This window comes from Crinia signifera, chromosome 3 (assembly GCF_055691185.1).
Source record: "Crinia signifera chromosome 3, ASM5569118v1, whole genome shotgun sequence".
NCBI classification, from domain to species: domain Eukaryota; kingdom Metazoa; phylum Chordata; class Amphibia; order Anura; family Myobatrachidae; genus Crinia; species Crinia signifera.
Window position 1 is genome coordinate 46366199 of NC_139219.1, and position 20193 is coordinate 46386391.

The 20193-nt window shown below is 42.8% G+C and overlaps 1 protein-coding gene and 1 pseudogene across 1 annotated transcript in view; both read left to right on the forward strand.

The window, feature by feature from the left end:
- Positions 1–7342, forward strand: part of EPAS1 (endothelial PAS domain protein 1) — a 137827-nt gene extending 130485 nt beyond the window's left edge. The window contains exons 15-16 of the mRNA XM_083175729.1: positions 477–650; positions 1603–7342. Coding sequence (XP_083031855.1) covers positions 477–650; positions 1603–1754 — 326 coding nt within the window. The 3' untranslated portion in view covers positions 1755–7342. The remainder of the gene's footprint in view (positions 1–476; positions 651–1602) is intronic.
- Positions 7343–11457: 4115 nt separating this feature from the next.
- On the forward strand, positions 11458–11595 carry LOC146066119 (U2 spliceosomal RNA; annotated as a pseudogene).
- Positions 11596–20193: the final 8598 nt, after the last annotated feature.

Genomic DNA, 20193 nt, shown 5'->3' on the forward strand with positions numbered 1-20193 from the left:
CTCAAATTCGCCAGTCAGGGGCAGCGAGCCCCTGACTCGTTGAATACCGGAGCCAGTGAGGCTCCAGAACGCAGCGAGCAGTGGCGAATGTGCAGCGAATCCTGTTTAGGATCCTGTTCACATTGAATACTGCCCTTTGAGTCAGTTATGTGCTGTGTACAGTTGTGCTTCTGATTGTTTACGTGTTTTATGATTGGCTGCCACTAGCACCAGTTTTTCTTCTCAACTTTGACCAGAAATGATTTCATTTGTTAATTGAAGCAGCAGCCTGTTCCTGGACCTTCAAGGTCCTCGTGGCAGCTTACAGTGGCAGTTTGGGAACCACTGACCTTCTTTATATAGGCGGAGTGTGTGTGATTCTCTCTGATGACATAAGCTTCATTTCTGTATGTGGCTTATTTCCCAGGTGCCCCAGACTGATTAGGATCATTGCATATTTTGTGTTACTCACTTTATGTATTAACGTTTATTTATAGATGACTACATCTGTAACAGACACAGAGGATTAAGCCAGCATCTGACCCAACAGTCACAGTCCCAGCAGCCCTGCCCATCCAGCTCCAGAAGCGACAGGAAAACTCCATATCCGACCACGCTTTTCAGCTGTAATTACCATGACTACAACATGCCGCAGTCACAAAAAGCTAAAGGTATATGTTAGGTCTGGTTATTAGCGACCGCTGATTTGTTTTATGTGCTACCATAACATTTAAAGCAATGGCTTATTTATGAGATGTACCACTGGCAACAGTTGGACTTGTGGGGTACAGGGGATCTATTGGAGATCAGCGCAACGTTATAAGATTTCGTATCATATAATAATTTCTTATCGCCGTATACCATGGCAATAAGACGGGTTGGGTATGAAATCCCAATGACCAGGATGCCTACAGCTATGTCCCAATGGTGAAAATCCTGATGGATCCCAGCTAGTATTGATGACCTCTTCTTAAATTTAGAGGGTAATTCATTATTTTAAGTATACACTGAGGCATGTACTTGAATACACATTAAGCCCTCAACATGGCTCCACTGTGTGTAGGTTGTACAAGCACTTGAGTTAGAGTGCCACCTTTGTCTGGTTTTATGACTGCAATGTGGCACAGAGGTGTCCTTATACACTGTTACTACAGCTGCGTCCAAACAGCCCATCTCAGAACACCATGGGGGAAATTTACTAACAACGGCAATATACAGACGATCCCTGTACGAACGGGATCGGCCGTATACAACCCCCAAATATGAATGGAGCATATGGCAGCAAATTTACAAAGCTGCCGTATTCTCCAGATTCATATTTGTCGATGTGGTAGCCGTTCATATCAGCCAAATAAAATCAGCCACACCTGGCAGCTTCATATACAGGCTCTGGAGAATATAGAATTCAGTCCTTTTTTTTTTCGGTTAGCCTAAAGAAAAATTTACTGTTCCATTGCAGCCGTTTTCGGATAATTTTTAGTCATGTTTTCGCCTATGCCGTTTACTGCATGTTTCAATGTGTTTACTGACCGTGCTGGATTTTTTGCCATCAAAAAATCAGCACTTTATTTGAATAAGTCCAATTTAATTTATGATTTTTATATATGCCATTTTTTTTTTCAGCAATGACCAACCGTCTCATTGGCCCATCGTTTCAACCCTACCTGTTGCCAGAACTGACGAGATATGACTGTGAGGTTAATGTCCCAGTGCTGGGTAACTCTCACCTCCTGCAAGGCTGCGACCTTCTCAGAGCACTGGACCAGACCACCTGAAGGTCAACTGGATTAAACCACCTGGACAGAGAGACTAAATGTTTATTGGCTTATAACTGTTCATACAAAAAGGCTTCACTTTCTACAGAGATCACTTTATAAAGATATTTTTCAAATAGCCAGTTTCTATCACTGATAATCATTGTACTCGCATACGGAACTTTGTTCACAGTACCAAATAGTGGCCTTATTGAAATGATGTCATACTGAGAAAAAAAGATATGCATATGTTTTCTCGCCTGCTGTATTTTTCTTTATTTGAATAAAGTATATAGTATAGAGATGTTTTACACAAACGTATACCCCTGTAAAAGTAATTTATATTTTTTTAAATGGCCACAAATGATTTTTGTCATATATAAATATATATATAAATGTTTATCCTGAAGAATTGAGTTTGAAGATGGAAGATGTTACTGATACAAATAGGCACATTGTGTTGAATTATTTGAAGACTCGTGGCAGTGCCTTGTTGCCTTTGTGGACGCAATGCCATAGCAGAACTCTTACAGTAAATGTGCCCAATGAACACAGGTTGGTTCAGGCTAGACAGACATGTGGTTTGTAGTGGACTTTAATGTATATAAATTCTAAACTCCAATTAACCTTAGTGTTGGCTGTTTATGGGAAGAAAGATTGACTTATAGAAAAAAACTTTTTGTACTAATTGTGTAACTAGTTAATAACCCATCAAAATGACGGCTTCTGCAATATACACTTTGAGCTGTGCCAGTTTTGACTTTCCCTTTGAGCTGTAACAGTTTTTAGCCCAAAAACTCTCCACCCCATCACCGCTCCCTATCTGCTCCTACCTCCGATCTCTGTCTTCACAGCTCCCTCTCTCCTTATCCAGCAAGTTTAAAACAGGACAGTGTCCCTGCAAAAAAGGGTTTCACTTTCTGTTATGACATCTTTTAGCACACAAAGGTGTTATTTGGTCCGTCGAGTAGTTGTAGTTAGCCATTTATATATGTTACAAAGGTCAGATTGGGCAATTACCTATCTTTTAGTGCTGTGTAGACCTATATGCACCCTTGGTTTCTACCTACTGTATCTGTTCTGTGAGCTAACCTATTGTTTGTAGCACCTTTATAACATGGCTAGGGACCAGAGCTTGAATCTAGAATGTATCTCGTGTCAGCAAAGCTCAGGGTTCATCTATAGGATTTTTTTGTATGGACATCGAAGTCCTTCACCAACTTTTTACTTTTTATACTGCATAACTCCAGTAACATTTATTTCCAAGCATGCATTCCAATTAAATGTAATATTAAATGTAAGAGCTTTGTATACATTGTTATATATCATTGTGGCCAGTCAGCCTCAGACATTTAATGATCATATTTGCATGAGTGATCTAACGGGCTACCGTCAGTGATCGGGGACAGTGGTACCTAATACAGACAATACTACACTATGGAACGACAATGACGCGGGGGAACAGAGCATCCCATGGCATAATCTGCATTCTGCACACTGTAAAGAAGTCCCCCCAGAAACTAAACTGTTCTATTTTCAGATCAGAAAAGTTGAGAATGAAATGACCAAGTACTTTAATGGATCTATAAAGCATTTTGCATTTCTTGATTATCCAGATGCTCTGGTTGTTCCATTTTTTTTATTATGTTACTAATCTACAAGGTGTTAATGATAATACGTAATGGGGCATCTCCTGTGGCGTTGCACAATTTCCCCTAACAAACCTTGTATGCACTCTTTGTATAGACAGGTAATACTGTTTGTGCTTATTACATTTAATGCTTTAGGTAAATGCTTGTTTTATTGGTACAGTATCTTTTTTCATTTGTATAGTGTTTTTTTTGTCAGCAAGACTCTTGCTCAAACCTTTGTATTCTTCAATGTGGCAACAGTTATTGTTCAGTTATCAATACTATTGCATTATGTAATTATATCCAAAGGAATTTACTAATATTGTTAATCACACTCTATAATGGCAATCTTTCACTTTACTGCACAGTAGCTACATTTATGGTGGTATTCAATTGTTGTTATCCTATTCTCCCATCTAAAATGATGTGAGATCGTAGGCTGATATTCAATTGATCTTTTTTTTTTTTTGTGCATATCGCCCTCATTATGGTCAGGTTTAGCAATGCATTCGCGCATTTCAGCTCGCTACCCCTGGGTAAAGTGAGCTGAAATGCTGGTGAAAAACAATTGAATACCACCCTTAGAGTCTATCTGTCACTTTCACACTGTAAAGGTGTCTGGTCCATTATATCAGTCCACTAGGGACCATTGATCGGCTGCATTCATTGGTTCATAATATGAAATAGATGCCTCCACTGTTTGAAAGTGAACTGTTAGATTCAGTAGAATTATTTTTTTCGTTTGCAACATTATGTTATGGGTCTTTTTTATTATTGTTATTATTATTAATAAAATTATTATTATGCATATAAAGATATATATATAAATTTACATACACGTGATTCAGGGTCTCAAAACTGTTAGCTTAACCTGCATCAGTTGATAGCTCTTCAAGTGCAAATAGTCGGGTTGTACTGCAATATTTTAGCGAGGACATTGTTTGTTTGTTATATAGATCTATATATAAATATATATGTGTGTATAGATATACAGCGTCAAGCCACTGGAGTGGTTTTCTTTTGGCAAATGTCTAGATGGGCATAATGACTCTTGCCACTCTCAGGAATTGGCCATATCTTGGACCTGCCCCTTAAGTCACCATGTTGATTTATGAAGCAAGTTTTTTACCTTCGTGTTCAATTTCCTATTATCTAGTCAGGGTTGTTCATTTTAATCCTCAGCTGCCTTTTCAGCTCTCCAAAAAGGTGCCTTATTGTAAGACAGAAAAGTAACATAAACAGTACCACATGAATTAAGAATGTGAATTCATTGGTTTTAATGTTATTTGCCCTCATTCTCTTATGACTTTTTGTTCTGGAGTTTTTCAGAAATATCAAGAAAAAGTAGTGTTCCGGGTGTCTAAAAATAATTGATCCAATTTGGATTTGTGGTTACAGCAGGTGATCACAGACTTGTGTCAATGCTATATTTGGTGGCACCCTGATATTGGAGCCAGAAGGAGACCACATACAATTGGTTGCCCACCATAGCTGGAAGCTATTTCTAAGCCTACAAATGGCTACTTTCTTTATGTGAAAACATAACTACAGAGTATTATCCCAACCAGCCAACTGGTTGGAACAAAAATCTGGTAATGTATGGGAGAATACTGCATCTATTTCATCCTAAACACCAGAAAATGGGCAAAAGACAAATTAGTTACAGTCAAATTAGTTACATTTAAATGGATTTACCAATCTTGTCTGAAAAAACAGTTTTGTCCATTTTCTAGCATTTGGAAACAAATGGTCATTTGTCGATTGCTCCTAGACTTTCATTCCAACAAGTCACATTGTTGGCTGGTTGGGAAGGTAATCTTTGTGAGTGGCCAGTATACGCAGTAGCTGCACTTTAATGATACAGGGGGTGATTTATCAAGCAGTGAAAAGAGTGGATAAGTGGACCGGTGGAGAAGTTGCCCGTAGCCGCCAATAATCTATGAGTTACCATTTATCAAGTACATTCTATATAATGATAGGCAGAAGCTTATTGGTTCCTATGGGCTTCTTAACTTGTCCACGGTTCCACTCTTTACACTGCTTGATACATGAACCAAGAGTGAAAGAATAAGCAACAGTCTTTCCTTCAGTTGGCTGTAAACTACATCTTGCACCACTAGCCAGGAATGTAACACCCTGTTACTCTGTACACTATGGGCCTTATTTTGGTTCATTCTTTCTGACAAAATCCTTCTTAGATGGACAAAACCATGTGCACTGCAGGTGGGGCAGATGGAACATGTGCAGAGAGAATTAGATTTGGGTGGGGTTTTACTTCAAAGTGAGATCTATATTGCAGTGTAAAAATAAAGCAGTCAGTATTTTCCCTGCACAGAAACAAAATTACTCACCCAAATCTAATTCTCTCTGCACATGTTACATCTGCCCCCCCCTGCAGTGCACATGGTTTTGTCCATCTAAGAAGGATTTTGTCAGAAAGAATGAACCAAAATAAGGCCCTATATATTGTCAGTGGCTCTTAGTCATTGTTTGGTCAGTTTCTTAGCTTCAATACGTAATCATTTGCAAAGCTTAGAACATAAGTAGAGGGATAGTTACTGCATTTAATGATCTGGAAAAGAAAAATGTGTTATTGCAACTTGAGCATCTGCTCTAGGTCATTAAGAACCAATATTAAAAAACTGTAATTGGAAAATATATTCCACACTTAAAGCTGTGGTGCTTACATCAATTATTTAGGCAAATATATAACCCCTGGACGACATGTACACTTTTTATTGCAATGTTTGAACACTTGGTCTAATCCGGAGAGGGGGCATTTTTGATTGTTTTGTGTTTTCTTGAAGTGACTATCAAAATGTTTGTTTGTTTTTTTGAATAAAGTTGCTTGCTTACATTTTATATTAAAAACACTTTATTTGGTCTTTTTAATGTCCGGCATTTGAATAAGAATGTTTAGAGGTGCGACCTGCACTGTACAATGTTCCCCTTGGTGAAAGTTCAACCAATGATTAATAACAGAGTATCAGAAATGTGTTGTAGAGCATCGTGGTCATTCACTCCAGGAAGACTAACCGGATGGTTTCTCTGGATTACAGTACATTTTGTGTTACACTGTTCATTCATAAGCCTTTAAATAGCAATCCTTATGCTAGGCTTCAAATTTCACACCAGAACTAAAATACGCTCAATGCAGTCTAAACATAGTCTTTGTACATACAGTTCATCGTGAACTATGGCTGTGTACATTGAACCTGCTTCTCTGACTATTCTTCCAGGAGAGCGGATGCTATGACGCATTTCTGACCGTAATTGCTGTGCCCCATAGTACAATGCTGTCGGGTTGGGAGTCTGGTTAGAGCAAACATGGCCAAACTATCGCCCTCCAGCTGTTGTGAAACTACAAGTCCCATCATGCCTTGCCACAGTTTTGCTATTAGGGAATGCTCAAACTGTGACAAGGCATGCTGGGATGTGTAGTTTCACAACAGCTGGAGGGCCACAATTTGTCCATGTCTGGGTTAGAGCATGCTGACATAATTTGCCTGCATAAATTACTGCAGGAGAACTGGGAGGACTCCTAAAAGCATCACGTGTACTTAAACATATGAGTTAACATGTTTTAACACCCTGTTTCTCCTAAAGTATACTTGTGTCTTTCTCGCCAGCAAAATGATTGCTGTTACGTTAAGCCAAATGAATCCTTTTATATTATGTCATCACTTTAGGCCAAGCTTTTTAGCCAAAGCGTGTGGTGTCCTTATCCGCTTCCTGGGGCTGCTGGTTTAAAGCACTTGAAGGGTTTATCGCACTTTTGAGTAATATTGGTTTACCGTCTGAGCAATGAGCATTTATGTCCGTGCAACTTTATCAGACAGTTCAACAACCGATATTAATCAAATCTGTCAGCATAGATCATTGTTTCTTAACAGAATGTTGATGATATCACTGTATGGAAAGTGATTGATATGGAAATGTATTACAACATTGATATTATTAAAGTTTACTGATCTTTCACTGTGGGTTGTGAGTCCTTGATATACTGTATGTTAGACAGTCATTATGTGGGTGGTACTGAATGATGTGGATGAGGAGCTACCAGAAATGCACAATATTGCTTACCGTAGTTGCAGAATGGAATCGGATGCCTAATGAGGGAGATAATTAACATGTTAGAAATGGCACAATTATTAGTTATGGTACGTTATTGTATACTTTGGAAAAGTACAACAATTTACAATAACTATTTTCTTCCCGCCAACTACAAAAAATAAACCCTGCACAAGCCATATGGTAAGAAAGCGGTGGCCTACGTCCGTGGGATGCTGACTCTGCGGACAGCACTCAATATGGAAGCAGAAATAGCGGCACTCGCAAATAAAGACACCTAGCATATGATGTGTATATATATATATATATATATATATATATATATATATTACACAATATGATACATGTATATAAAGTCATTGAATACTGTATATACACACTTTGCGTGTTGCAATACCTCTGTGTCTTGTACGGTACCTAGCCTTAAACAGATTGTGCGCTGGGTTACAGTTGGTTAAACAAATGCAATATCTTGCTCTAATTCTGGCCTGGAATTAGCATACACACAGTGCGGTTATCTGCATGGTTTAGGAGACAATTAGGCGCTGTGTTCCCCATGCCAATTCTAGCTCTGTGAATTTACAAGCAGATCACGGCACAGACCACAACCACGTGAATGGACAAGTGTACAGCTGAACACTGCTTTCCTCACATTGGGACTCGGTATCCTGAGCTGTTGAGACCTGTCCGACAAACATCTTTGTTTGTGACTGCTGTGAGTCCAGAAAAAGCCAATGCACCTGTCGCGTTTTGTCATCTACACTGTTATTATGACATATGTCCGATGGGAATCTACTGGGTTTATTTTTACAGAACTAGCTGGTTTTGCAGTACTGTACTTCATGAATGTTCAAGCGCTCTAGAAATGTACAAAATGGTATAATTTGGTCACTCTGGAAAGCATCACTTCGAATCTACTGTTCATTGGAAATCTTCAAAATGCTTATTACTGAAAAAAACAACACAACATATATATATATATATATATATATATATATATATATATTTAACCTTATGGGCCTGATTCACTAGCAACAGTCGCTCGCTGCTTAGCAAGTGGCTTAACGCTGCCCCACTGTATGAACACCAGCACTGCCCACATCCCCTCGGTAACATGTCCGGGACCACATCCCCTCGAATGCAGCCGAAGGGGAGAGAAATCATTTGATGGTTGGAGACCATCGAATAATTTTTCTTCCCTTTGGAAATAAAAGTCAGTATAAACTGACTTTTATTTCCATTGGAGTCCACCAGCTAACAACCCTGGGGATCGGCCAGGATTTTTATGTGGATGCCCATAAAATGCTGTGCATTCAGCTGCTCCAGCCCTTGCCTGCCCCCCTACCCGTGCGAACAGCCCTGCACATGCAGTTAAACGCCCATGTGCATGCACAGAGCCGCACCATCAGTCCCTGGCGCAAATATGCTGGGGGTTGAATGATGTTGAATCACCCCCTATACTTCCAAATTGCTTGATCATGTTGTCATTATGGGACTACTGGAGTGAACAAAATCTCTCAATCTTTTCCTACATATACGTTCGATGCCGGTTTTCTCACTAAACTACATGTACGGTTTTCCACAGCAAACAAGCCCAAAGTATATGACATCTTTATATAACTTATTGGGATATTCTATAGTCAGAGAGCAAGAGGATGATGCTCTTGAGCAGCAATTCATTTTAGAGTGGTGCTGGCAATGTATATTGTAAGTTGACCCAGTATTGCTCCACACTGAATTGCCCCATGGCAAGAGTTAGGTAGAACTCGATGGACTAACGCAGTGGCGTAACTACTGTAAGGCAGCCCCAGCAGCCGCTTGGGGAGCAAGCAGCAGCAGTGTCTGTGTGGGCACCGGCACCCGCTCGATGCACTGATATGTTGCTGCCTGCCACTGCCCACTGGCTGAGCACCGGAGGCTAGTCAGCCTTAGCGCGGGTGGGGCCATGGCAGAGATGACAAATTCCCCCACTGATTCAATTGACTGTACACAGAGCCGCCAATTGGCTACTGTGGACAGGATGGGCAGGCTGATGGGCATGCTAGGGTGGCCTGGGATGCGTTGTAGCCAAGGGAAGAAGCAGTGTCTGCTGGTCTCTCTTCCTCTCTCCTGCTTCAGTTTCTCCATTATGCGTGTGACATCATCACGACGCTGGGGAAACATGCTGGAGAGGAGCCTGGAGGGGGGGGGGGTCGCAACACATTTTTTGGCAGGGGGGAGCAAAAGTTATAGTTACGCCACTGGACTAACGTCTTTACTCAACCTTAATTACTATGTTACTAAGTAGGGATCCTATAGAGTGTTAGCCTTTTCCACCAGTTCTAAATAATCATCTGCAAATACCATTTTGTGTCCATGCATACTGCAGTCAATCCCAGCTGAAATATTTTTGTATTACTTTTTTAAGCCTATTTTTCAACATTGGTTGGAAACAAGGTAGTGTTCAATTAAGAGTCCATTTACTAGGAGCTGTGTGATCAATGCATTCGTCTGAGCTTACTGTCTAAAATGGAAGACATCCACAACATTTGTTACCAGACTTGTAGACCAATGATCAACGCACACAAGCATTGTCTTTTACCATAACTTCTCACTACCATGATTCATTAAATCATAAATGAGAACTAAGAGCAATATTTTAGGTTCAAATGTATTAATAAATAAAGAGGGCATTTTGGGACATAGAGGTTCACAATAGCTGTTAAGTCAACACTTGCCTGTTTCTGATGTGTGTGATTTACTATACAATTATTATTCAAATTAATCATTGGGTACTTGTTTCCTAGAACGGCCACAATCGGGGGTAATCGTGTACCTTAACTTAAGGTACTTAACTTTTCATAACCCTACTATCCACGTCGGCGTGGAGTTGAGTATAAAAAGTGTGGCGAGCGCAGCGAGCCACCGAGCCCGAAGCGTGGCGAGCCCTGCGAGGGGACGCGTATACCTGTGAAGTTATACGCGTCCCCTCGCGGGGCTCGCCACGCTTCGGGCTCGGTGGCTCGCTGCGCTCGCAACAACTTTATGTTCTCAACTCCACGCCGACGTGGATAGTAGGGGTATGAAAAGGTCGGAGGGCGCGTACCGCCGCCCCTCGCGGGTTTGCTACGCTCGCCACACTTCGGGTTGGCGTCAATCGTGGGGTGCCATTGACGGGGTTAAAATTGGGGTCTGGGGAGACTTTTTCATTGAATCCAATGTAAAATAGGGTCCCAGGGACCCTATTCACATTTCCATCAATGTAAAAATCGGGACCATCGCGTCGGTCGCATCGCATGCGATTTGGTCGCATGCGATGCGATCGACCCGATCAACATCGGTGTGGCCGTTCTAGGAAACAAGTACCAATCATTGCATTTCAAAGACTTTCCTAGACAGCAAATGGTTGCTGTTATGTACCTGATGCAATGGGGAAGCCCTTTCATGGCTCATGTTAATATCTGTCTTGTGGGAACTGACTATCCGTCAGTTGTGTTTATTTCTATGCATTAGCTCAGGGCATTTAGCACCCATTACAAAATCTGATCCAGGCTATTACTCAATGAATAACCACAAAACAACCAGATGCAAAATACAGTTGATTTTGCACAAAGTTTATCATTTTGACAGCCGGCTATTTCTTAAGAAGAGCCTTCATTCAAATGCTTTGCACGACTAGTTGGAATGCTAAAATATAAAGTGCTGCTTTTGGACCACCTCCTTAAATTAATGTGACTCTTTTTCAGCATACGTAAGTAAGTAAGCATAGGACCAAACTGTTAAGATCTGAATATGGATATTTGAGAAAAATTCCCAGGGACAAGCAGTGTATTGAGTTGGGTATTTAAATATTTTTTGAGAAAAGGAGAAAAAAAATCTAGTCACTGCCTTAACCACGAGCAGAAAAGTCTCTAACTTTCCTACATACTGGAACACAATGATTGTGATGCCAAACACTAAATCCTAGAACGATGATTGGTATTCCTTGGCAACAGCAGTGGTGGCTTTTTTTTTTTTGTGGGTTAAAATTTTGATGCTAAGGCATTGCTTCTTGGCCTTTTGGCTAAGACCAAGTGTAGTATCTCTTCTTATCAATGGGTGTGGCCCACCCCTGGCAGAAGAATAAAGAAAGGCTGGACTGAGTAACTGCTCTAATGGGTGTAGTGTATGGGACACCTCATGCCTGGGAGCAGGGAAAGGTTTAGCTGAGTACCTTCCCTCTGCCAGGTGAAGCAGGAATAGGGAACTAAGATACTCTTTCTCTACTTCCCCCACTGGTAGGGAGGGAAGAAAAACCTGGCCTAGTAGGTGGCTTTCTTGATGGGATTTGTAACTCCTGAAGGATGAAAAAGCGAAAAGCCCTAGGCTAGTATACATTCCCAAGTAACTGGGAAACGTTGCGACTGAGTAGATTGCTCCCATTCCAGAGGTTCGTAGCCTCTGATGGGGAGACAGTGAAAAGCCCAGCTTAGAACCTTAACCTTGGGATACAAGAAACACTGGGACTGAGTAGATTGCTCTTACTAGGGGGCCTCAACCCTCAAGGGAGTAAATGGAGAAGAGCGCTGGAGTATTCATCCCATGCCAGGGGTTGGAAAACACCCTAGGTGGGAGCAGAGAAACACTTGGTCGGATGCTGATTGGCTGGCAGCCTGAAGCCCGAGGCTGCACTGTGCCCCCAGGGAAACCCGGGGTACCTGAAACCTGCACTGGTTGTCTGCATACCATGCACTAGTATAGCACCTACACTCTGCATTCCTTTTGGCTGGTGAGGGACAATTTTTCACACCTGGCTGCAGTTTTATTTTATTTTTTTATTTGCCCACACACACAGCACTTTTTCATGGTTTTTGTTTGTCACGTTTTTTATGGGCTGTAGGAATGACCCTTATGGGCTTCCCACGTACCGGGGCTCTCTCCTTTTGGGTGGTGCTTCAGCTAGCCCTGGGGTAGTTGGGGCAACCCCAAGCTGCAAGGAGGAGGGTGCTCAAGAGGGTTCCTCCAAACTTCAGTGCCGAGAACCCACCCGCCCTAACCTCTCAGGGGTTGGGGAAGAGGGTCTCTCCAAGCTTCTGCGAGGAGGACCCACAGTCCCTATTTTCCCCTCATGGGACTTTTGGCTGAGAGGGTTGAAAGGTGCGGGGACCTTCTCATTTTGGAGAGGGTATATAAGTACATATGCAAGGAATTTTCACTTGCACAGGTTTTTCACTTCACAGCATGCTGGATAAATCTAGTTAATCACCAGGCAGGTGAGTGTTCTCACTGGAGAACACTGTCACTGACCGATCACTCATACATATAAATGACCAGTCAGAATGTCAATGCCGGCAGCCCGATGGAGGAAATCCTGACAAAGGTCATGTAAATATACTTACCTTCCCCCTGCCCCCTCCTAACCCTAACTCTCCTTCCCCAGAGCCTAACCCTAACCTTTCCTTTTAGTGCTTAACTCTTGTTCCCCTGCTGCCTAAGCCTAACCTTCCCCGTTAGTGCCTAACCCTCACTCCGCCACTAAACCTAATCATCCCGTTACTGCCTAACCCTTGTTCCCTACTACCTTAACCTAACCCTTGTTCCCCACTGCCTTAACCCAACCCACCATCCAGCAGCCTAAACCTAACTCCTCTTCTATTCCTCACTGTAGCCTAACCGATATCATGAACGATACGGGTGGAAGATATAGTGCGTACATGCTGAACGATATCGTTAACAATATTTTTCAATAACATCACCGGTGCCACGTTGAACATGCAGGTCGTTGCCTATTGGGCGCTTTAAGACAGGAGAGTGCCCGTGTGCAACCTCCTCCAGCCAGGCCCCCTCCTCTCTGCTGGGAGCAACGCCCGCCGCCTAGTGCAGTAGAGTGTGAGCTCTAGAGTGCACAAATTCTACTGTTCATGCGCGAACCGCCAGAAAAATGGCATGGTGACCATTTTTCCTGCAGTGTTGCTGCCTTCATCGCGGGACTCCGGAGGGTAAGCATTAAACATTGGGTGCAGTGTGTGCGGAGATTATTTAAAAAAAAAGTTTTGTTTCCTGGGAAAAGCATCGGGCCATGCTAATGTCCTCAGCAGCGTCATACACCAGTGGCGTAACTAAGTTTTGGGGGGCCCCCCGCCGTTAGGGCCATTTTGTGGTGGTCCTCAGCAGAAGAACGGAGCTGCCGGGACCAGTGAGATAGGTAAGTCTGCGGGGGATTGGGGGGGGGGTGTAACTATAGCACCACAGCCCCCGGCGCCCCCACATGCACAGCGCCCCCCCGCGGTGGCAGGGGCTGCGGTGCTATAGTTACACCGCTGTCGTACACATACTCATTTCAATCATGAAAAGCTTCTAACATTGTGAAATAGAAACCACTGTAGGAAAATGCAGATGAATAAGCCGATGATCAGTTTACATTTGTTCCTAAATGTTCACACAGGAAAAAGCTTATGATGATTAGATCTCTGCTGATTTCCAGTAACCTACAAGATTATCACTTGGTTATACTTTCTGCCTTCTTACATGTTTGCTGGAACCAGGCTTTGTTTTATTTCACTGGTTATGCCAATGTAGTGGCAGAAACTGTTACCGTCACTTCACGTCAATGTCATCCGCATTATACAGTACCATGCACATAATTGGACTAATGAGGTTTACTGTTAGCAAATTCTTTTGTGTTGTTTTGGCAATTTATCAAGTCAAGCTGTGCATTGCTGGTCTCTGCAATCTATTACTTACACATTTCCCCCTTTCGGTGTCCTTGTATTACACATGGGGACACTGTAGTAGAGGTAGTTGTTGGCAATACCTATGCTATCTCTATCCTGTACAGCAGATCTTTTCTGCTGGACTCACATTTTATCACTTTATGAAGCTTGATACATCTGGCCGATTGTCTAGTGTGTTCCCAGCTTTACTTAGGAGAGATCTTAGAATCTATTTCCTGCAGCTCTGATTCCATTGTCTGTTTCCTGGACAGTGGTGTATCTATAATGGGTGTGGTGTGCCCCTGAGTCTCAGGGGGACCTCACTGATTTACTTGCCGAAGTCCAGTGGCGCTGGCAGGTTCACTGCCAAAATCCCCTGAAAAATGGAGCAGCGGCCATTTTTCTGATGATTTGTGCATGCACAGTGCAGCCTGAGTGCTCTAGTGCTCAGACTCCACAACGCAGCTTCTGGCAGAGAGGAGGGGGCTGCACACAGGGGCCTCCTCCTTTCTTAAGACGCCCCTGTTCCCGAAAGGAGTCTCACAAAGGAAAAGACTTGGGAATAAACTCGTAGGGAGAGCAGTTATCGCTGTCCATACAGATTTCTCTTAGGGCTTGATTATTTTGTAGTCAAACTGGATTGTATCCATACATATCTAATGGTGCCCATACACTAGGGCGATATTGCTCACAATCCTTCTGTTTGGACTGCATCGGTGCAATAAATCGAAGGATTGCATACATATTAAATGTGTAACCCGAACCAACGCCGATCGAATGTCACATTGAAAAATATTGTGTGCTGCACATAATATTTCTGACATTGCATGTGCAATTGCATGTGGTTTTTAACCACATGTGATCACTCACAGTGCGATCAAGGGGCGGTGTGAGGGCTGGCGGGCATCAGTGTAGTGGAGCGGGTGGCAGGAGGTGGTAGTAGTCAGCGGCGGGGGCAGAATTTGAAAAAACATTTTAAAGCACTGGGCGGCCCTCTGATTGTATGAGATAGAGCTCTCTCAGCCAATCAGCGGCCGCCTGAATGTGAATGCTGAGAGCTCGTCCGATGAGCTCAGAGATTTTTTCAATGCAAAGAGGTGATCATTCTTTTACTTGCACAGATATTTCTTAAGCTTTTAATACGATGAACCTTTATCTTAAAGCTACACTTTGATGGAATAAAGGTCCGCTTTGTTCAAGAACGAATACAATTTATTGCAAACATGCCTATGTTCTTACATTACCTTTTACAGTACCAGCATATGGAAAGCGCGCCCTCCATCAAACTTGTATATAAACCACCCGGCCGAGTTTCCTTAACGTAGACAGAAACCTTTCAAAGTTTTAATGCCATGGGTTCTGATTGCTGTTTCTTATTTCTTATTAATTAATGTAATAATGTTTGACACTTAACCTTAAATAAGCTTTGACACCACAAACATACTAATAAACGAGGTATGTGTTAAAGGCCAAAAAAAATGTTTGAGGATAATCGGGAAGTGAGATATTATCTTCAGCTAATAATGAGTAAAGCCCGCAGGTTCATTTTCCACAATCCAAGGGAGATTACTCTGCCACAGAACCAACTGGCTCACCCAATTGCTTTATATGCCAACTGTGAATCATGGAGAGGTGCCCACGGGGCGTTTTCATACCCAACTCAAAGATTTGTCTCGGAGGACAAGCGTCTCGTTTTTTTTTTAATTCTTTGATGACTGATGTTTGCTACCAACACATTCATGTTATTCCATATTTTGACATACTTGTTTTTCAGTAGGTGCCAAACTCACATTACTCTGTGTTTTTCTCTGGGATGATAATAGCTTTTACTCTATTTCTGCACACCTGTCTTGCTCTTGTGCCAAGTGAAATGAATGGGCCTCTGTCCTCAGCAGCTCACGTACACATTTACCACTAATACTGTCATACATTAAGTTATGTTGCTCCTAATAATGTGTCTCCATCCCTGCAAATATTGCGTTCTTAATCCGCTCACCTTCAAAAGAAAACAACGCTCTTCTATTAAACTGTCTCACCTGCTCGCCTCCATTGAGATCGCTTGAAGGGACTGTTGACATCATTACTCTACTTTGGCATAATGGTTTGACTATGGACAAACAGTCTGTTTACATGCGTATTGTATAGAAGCGCCAGCATAGTAACGGTTTAAGAAGGTTCACTAAGGCGAAGCGCTTAACAAAAATAAATAAAAGCTGTGGCCCAGCGATTGGCGAAATGTGTCTTGGATTTTATTCCAGATTAGTGCAATCGGCATGTTCTCAACACATTTGTGAGGGTGTTATCATTTACACCGTGGAGTAACTTTATCTGAGTTACCTGGAGTAAATATATATAGTTTAGTGACTCTCGGACAATACTGAGAAGTTATTTGTGACCACCAAACATTATCATATCATCATTAAACAACCTTTCTCAAAATCATTAACTACTTAAGCAACAACCCCATTCAACATAACTGCCACTTAATAGTCAGTGTTGGACTGGGGAAATAAGGACCCACCACAGGAATGTAGGGGTGTGGTCAATCTCCAGGGGTGTGTGGTCAGCTTCCCTAGCTGCTGCAAAAGGTGGAGCTAATTACTTCACTTGTGATTCGGTCAGATCTGTAAAACATGTACTGTTGGTAGCTCTCGAGGACTGGAGTTGGCTATCCAAGGCTTAGTCCATATTTGGGGGTTCCGGACGGTTCCCCGACAGTCGGGATTCCGACAGTCATTACTCCGACGTCGAAATCCCGACTGCTCCCTCGTGGGGGTCCACGACCCCCATAGAGGGAGAATAAAATAGCGTGGCGAGCGCAGCGCGCCCACAAGGGGCTTCATTGCGCCCCGCGCTGTGCAGTCAGGATTCCGACGTTGGAGTAATGACTGTCGGAATCCCGACTGTCGGTGTGTTATACCACACCCATATCTGGGCAGTACGGATGGTGTAATGGTTAGCATTACTGCCTCACAGCACTGTGGTCATGGGTTCGATTCCCACCATGGTTGTAACTGTGCAGAGTTTGTATCTTCTCCCCGTGCTTGCATGTGTTTCCTCCGGGTACTCCGGTTTCGTCCCACAATCCAAAAATATACTGGTAGGCTAATTGGCACCCAACAAATTAACCCTAGAATGTTTGTGTGTGAGTGTACATGTGGTAGGGAATATAGATTATAAGCTCCACAGGGCAGGCACTGATGTGAATGTTCAAATATTCTCTGTAAAGTGCTGCGGAATATGTGTGCGCTATACAAATGACTGGTAATAAATAAATAAATCTGCTCCTACCTCCAATCTCTGTCTCCACAGCTCCCTCTGTCCATATCCAGGAAGTTTGAAACGTATCATTTTGGTTTCACTTCCTGTTAAGGAGTAAATTGGTCTAAGTGGCCTCTAGTGGTCACTGGAGGTGCTTCACCTCAAAAAGGTGAGGAGGATTTAGGCTTATATATATATAGTGATTAACTCTCTCATACCCAGAATAAGTAACCCCCGCATAATTAATAATATTTATATTCATTAAGCAGCTTAATCTTATCAAAATAAACACTTCTTATACCATATGCAAACATTTAACCAACCATACAGCATTAACCCCTTAACCCTATAACAGTAGTTCCCAAACTTTCTTTACCAGGGTGCCCTAGAATATCAGCATTTGTTCAAGGCACCCCTAGTCAAAAAGTTTCTTATGGATAGATAAAAAAATAAGGTAAATTGTGCTTAACTGTCACCCTCAGGTTCAGTTATGTGTTGGTGAACATTGCTGTGGTTCTAATTGTCCATACATTTTATGATTGGCAGCCACCAACACTGGTTTTGCCTCTCACTTTCATTTGTTTTGGTAGTGCACCCCCAACTCGCTGCACCCTTGCAAACATCCCGAGGCACCCCAGGGTGCCTAAGCAAACAGTTTGGGAACCACTTCCCTATAATAAAACACGTAACTTAGCCCCTTATACTATGTCCACGGCTTTCAGCTCCACTGTTGCTGATGGTCACTGTGGTGTCATCTCTGTGATGCTGTGTGTTCTGCCACCTACCCAATGCACTACCCAATGCAGAAACTGATAAATGGTATTTATGGGAGGTGCAAGCCACCAGTGAACCCTTACCTCCTCCATTCCAATACCCCAGCAGCTGGTGGACGGTGGAAGCCAAGGTGGGGAAGGGGGAGTGGGGTGGATTGAGAAGCACACAGGGGAGGGATGGTTTAGTCCAGCACTGGACCATAGAGTAGAGTTGATGGTACAAAGTGTGAGAGGAGCAGCAGCTGTGCCTTGGGTGCTTATTGCTAGGGGATAAAGGAAGCTGGGACAATAGAGTAGCCCTTCAGGGCAACCATCTTCCTTGTCTCCAAAAGTCCTGCCCTTGTCATATTGGTAAATAAATTGCTTGGACAGTACTGGTCCTAATGAGTCTGTTAGTGTAGTTGTGGAAATTAAATTATACTCTGAGATATGGGTTTATACTTTTAGAAGGAGTTTTGATAGAAACATGGTAGAAACTGTAGGACCAGTCTATTATGGGATCATGGGAATCCAACAGTTTTGTTGCTTCCAGTCATTTAATTTGTCCAAATAAGACAAACTTTTTGAGGAATAAAGAAACTCCATGCGGCACAACAAGAACAGACGTCCGAGATGAATGAAGCCATGCCATTGCATCCCGCCATTGTCCGAATGCATAGCATCGTCTATTAATGCTGTAAGCTATGAAATAGAGAGATTTCCTCGTGGTGTGAGAACTTCCGGGTCCATGACCCATGAAGTTCTTTTGTGCATGTTTTGCTTTTGAAGTTTGGGGCATATGGAGAATGCAGTCAAACCACTGAAAACAGCATATTTAGAGGTTTGTCCACATTTTTGCCATTGATGCATCTTGCCATTAATAAGGAAACATCTAGTCCTACCGAGAGTTTACTCCATGGGCATGAGATTAAACATAAGATGAAACATTATGCATTCTACAGTATCCATGCTAGGTAGGGTTCATCCATTCCTCAAAATTTCTAGACCATTTACAAAGTTTCACAGTTGATCTCTCCTGTTCATTCATAGCAGGTTGTTGTGACTGGCAAGGATTGGACTATTCTGCAGTCAAACCCTTGAAAGATTTTATCAGCTGCATGTGCCCGAACCCTTGCCAATAACTTAAGGCCTGTGCTTTAACTTTAGGATTATCATACTGCTTTCAGACCGCAAATGCAGGGTTTTAAACAGTTCAGTCCCAGTGCGACCCAGCATGTGCGGTCTGTTCAGATCGCATCAAGGAACAGGCAATATTGCTGGTTCGCTGACGTCATGTGGGGGCATGGCGGAGGGTCATCAGGGGTGGGGGAGGAGGCAGCACTTAAGGAGCCCATACACGCTCCGTTGTGTCCGGATCCGTTCTGTACTATGCGATGCACGCTCCCGCGCATCACATAGTACGGTACAAAAAGTATGTGCTGCACATACTTTTTTTACTAGCTTTACATCGTATCGCATTGCATGCACAATGCATGCACAAGGCATGCGATGCGATGTGTACTATTTAAGTCCCGAACGGATCCGTTAAACGGACCGTCTATGGGGACCTTTAGAGCTGGCGCTTCTCCAAGCGCTGCCTGCTCCATAGTGTGAACAGGAAATGGGTCACTCAATCCGATTAACCTGTTCACACTGCACAGCAACACGGCACAGCAACACGGCAACAAACCGGTAAGAACCCTTCCTCTTACCCGGTTCGAATTGCTGTGTTGCTACCGGTTAGCTGTAACCAGTAACTTCTTTCACATCACACAAATTACCAGGTAAAACTAGCAAGAGACCGGCATGCACCAGTAATTTTGTGCGATGTGAAAGGGGTATTAGTGTCTTAATACAGAACCATGCAGATAAACTTTTGTTTTTGAAAACTTGAACACCCATGAACTTAGTCGATTCCAGTGTTTCCGAATCCCAGCTCTGGCAGTAGCGCACGCAGGGGGGGGTTTATGGGTACCCAGAAACCCCCCCAGGAGTCTAAGGGCCCTATTCTGAAAGCTGAGGGTCCCCTCTTTCCATGGGTACATGAATTTTAAAAATCGGCCCTTGGAAACCG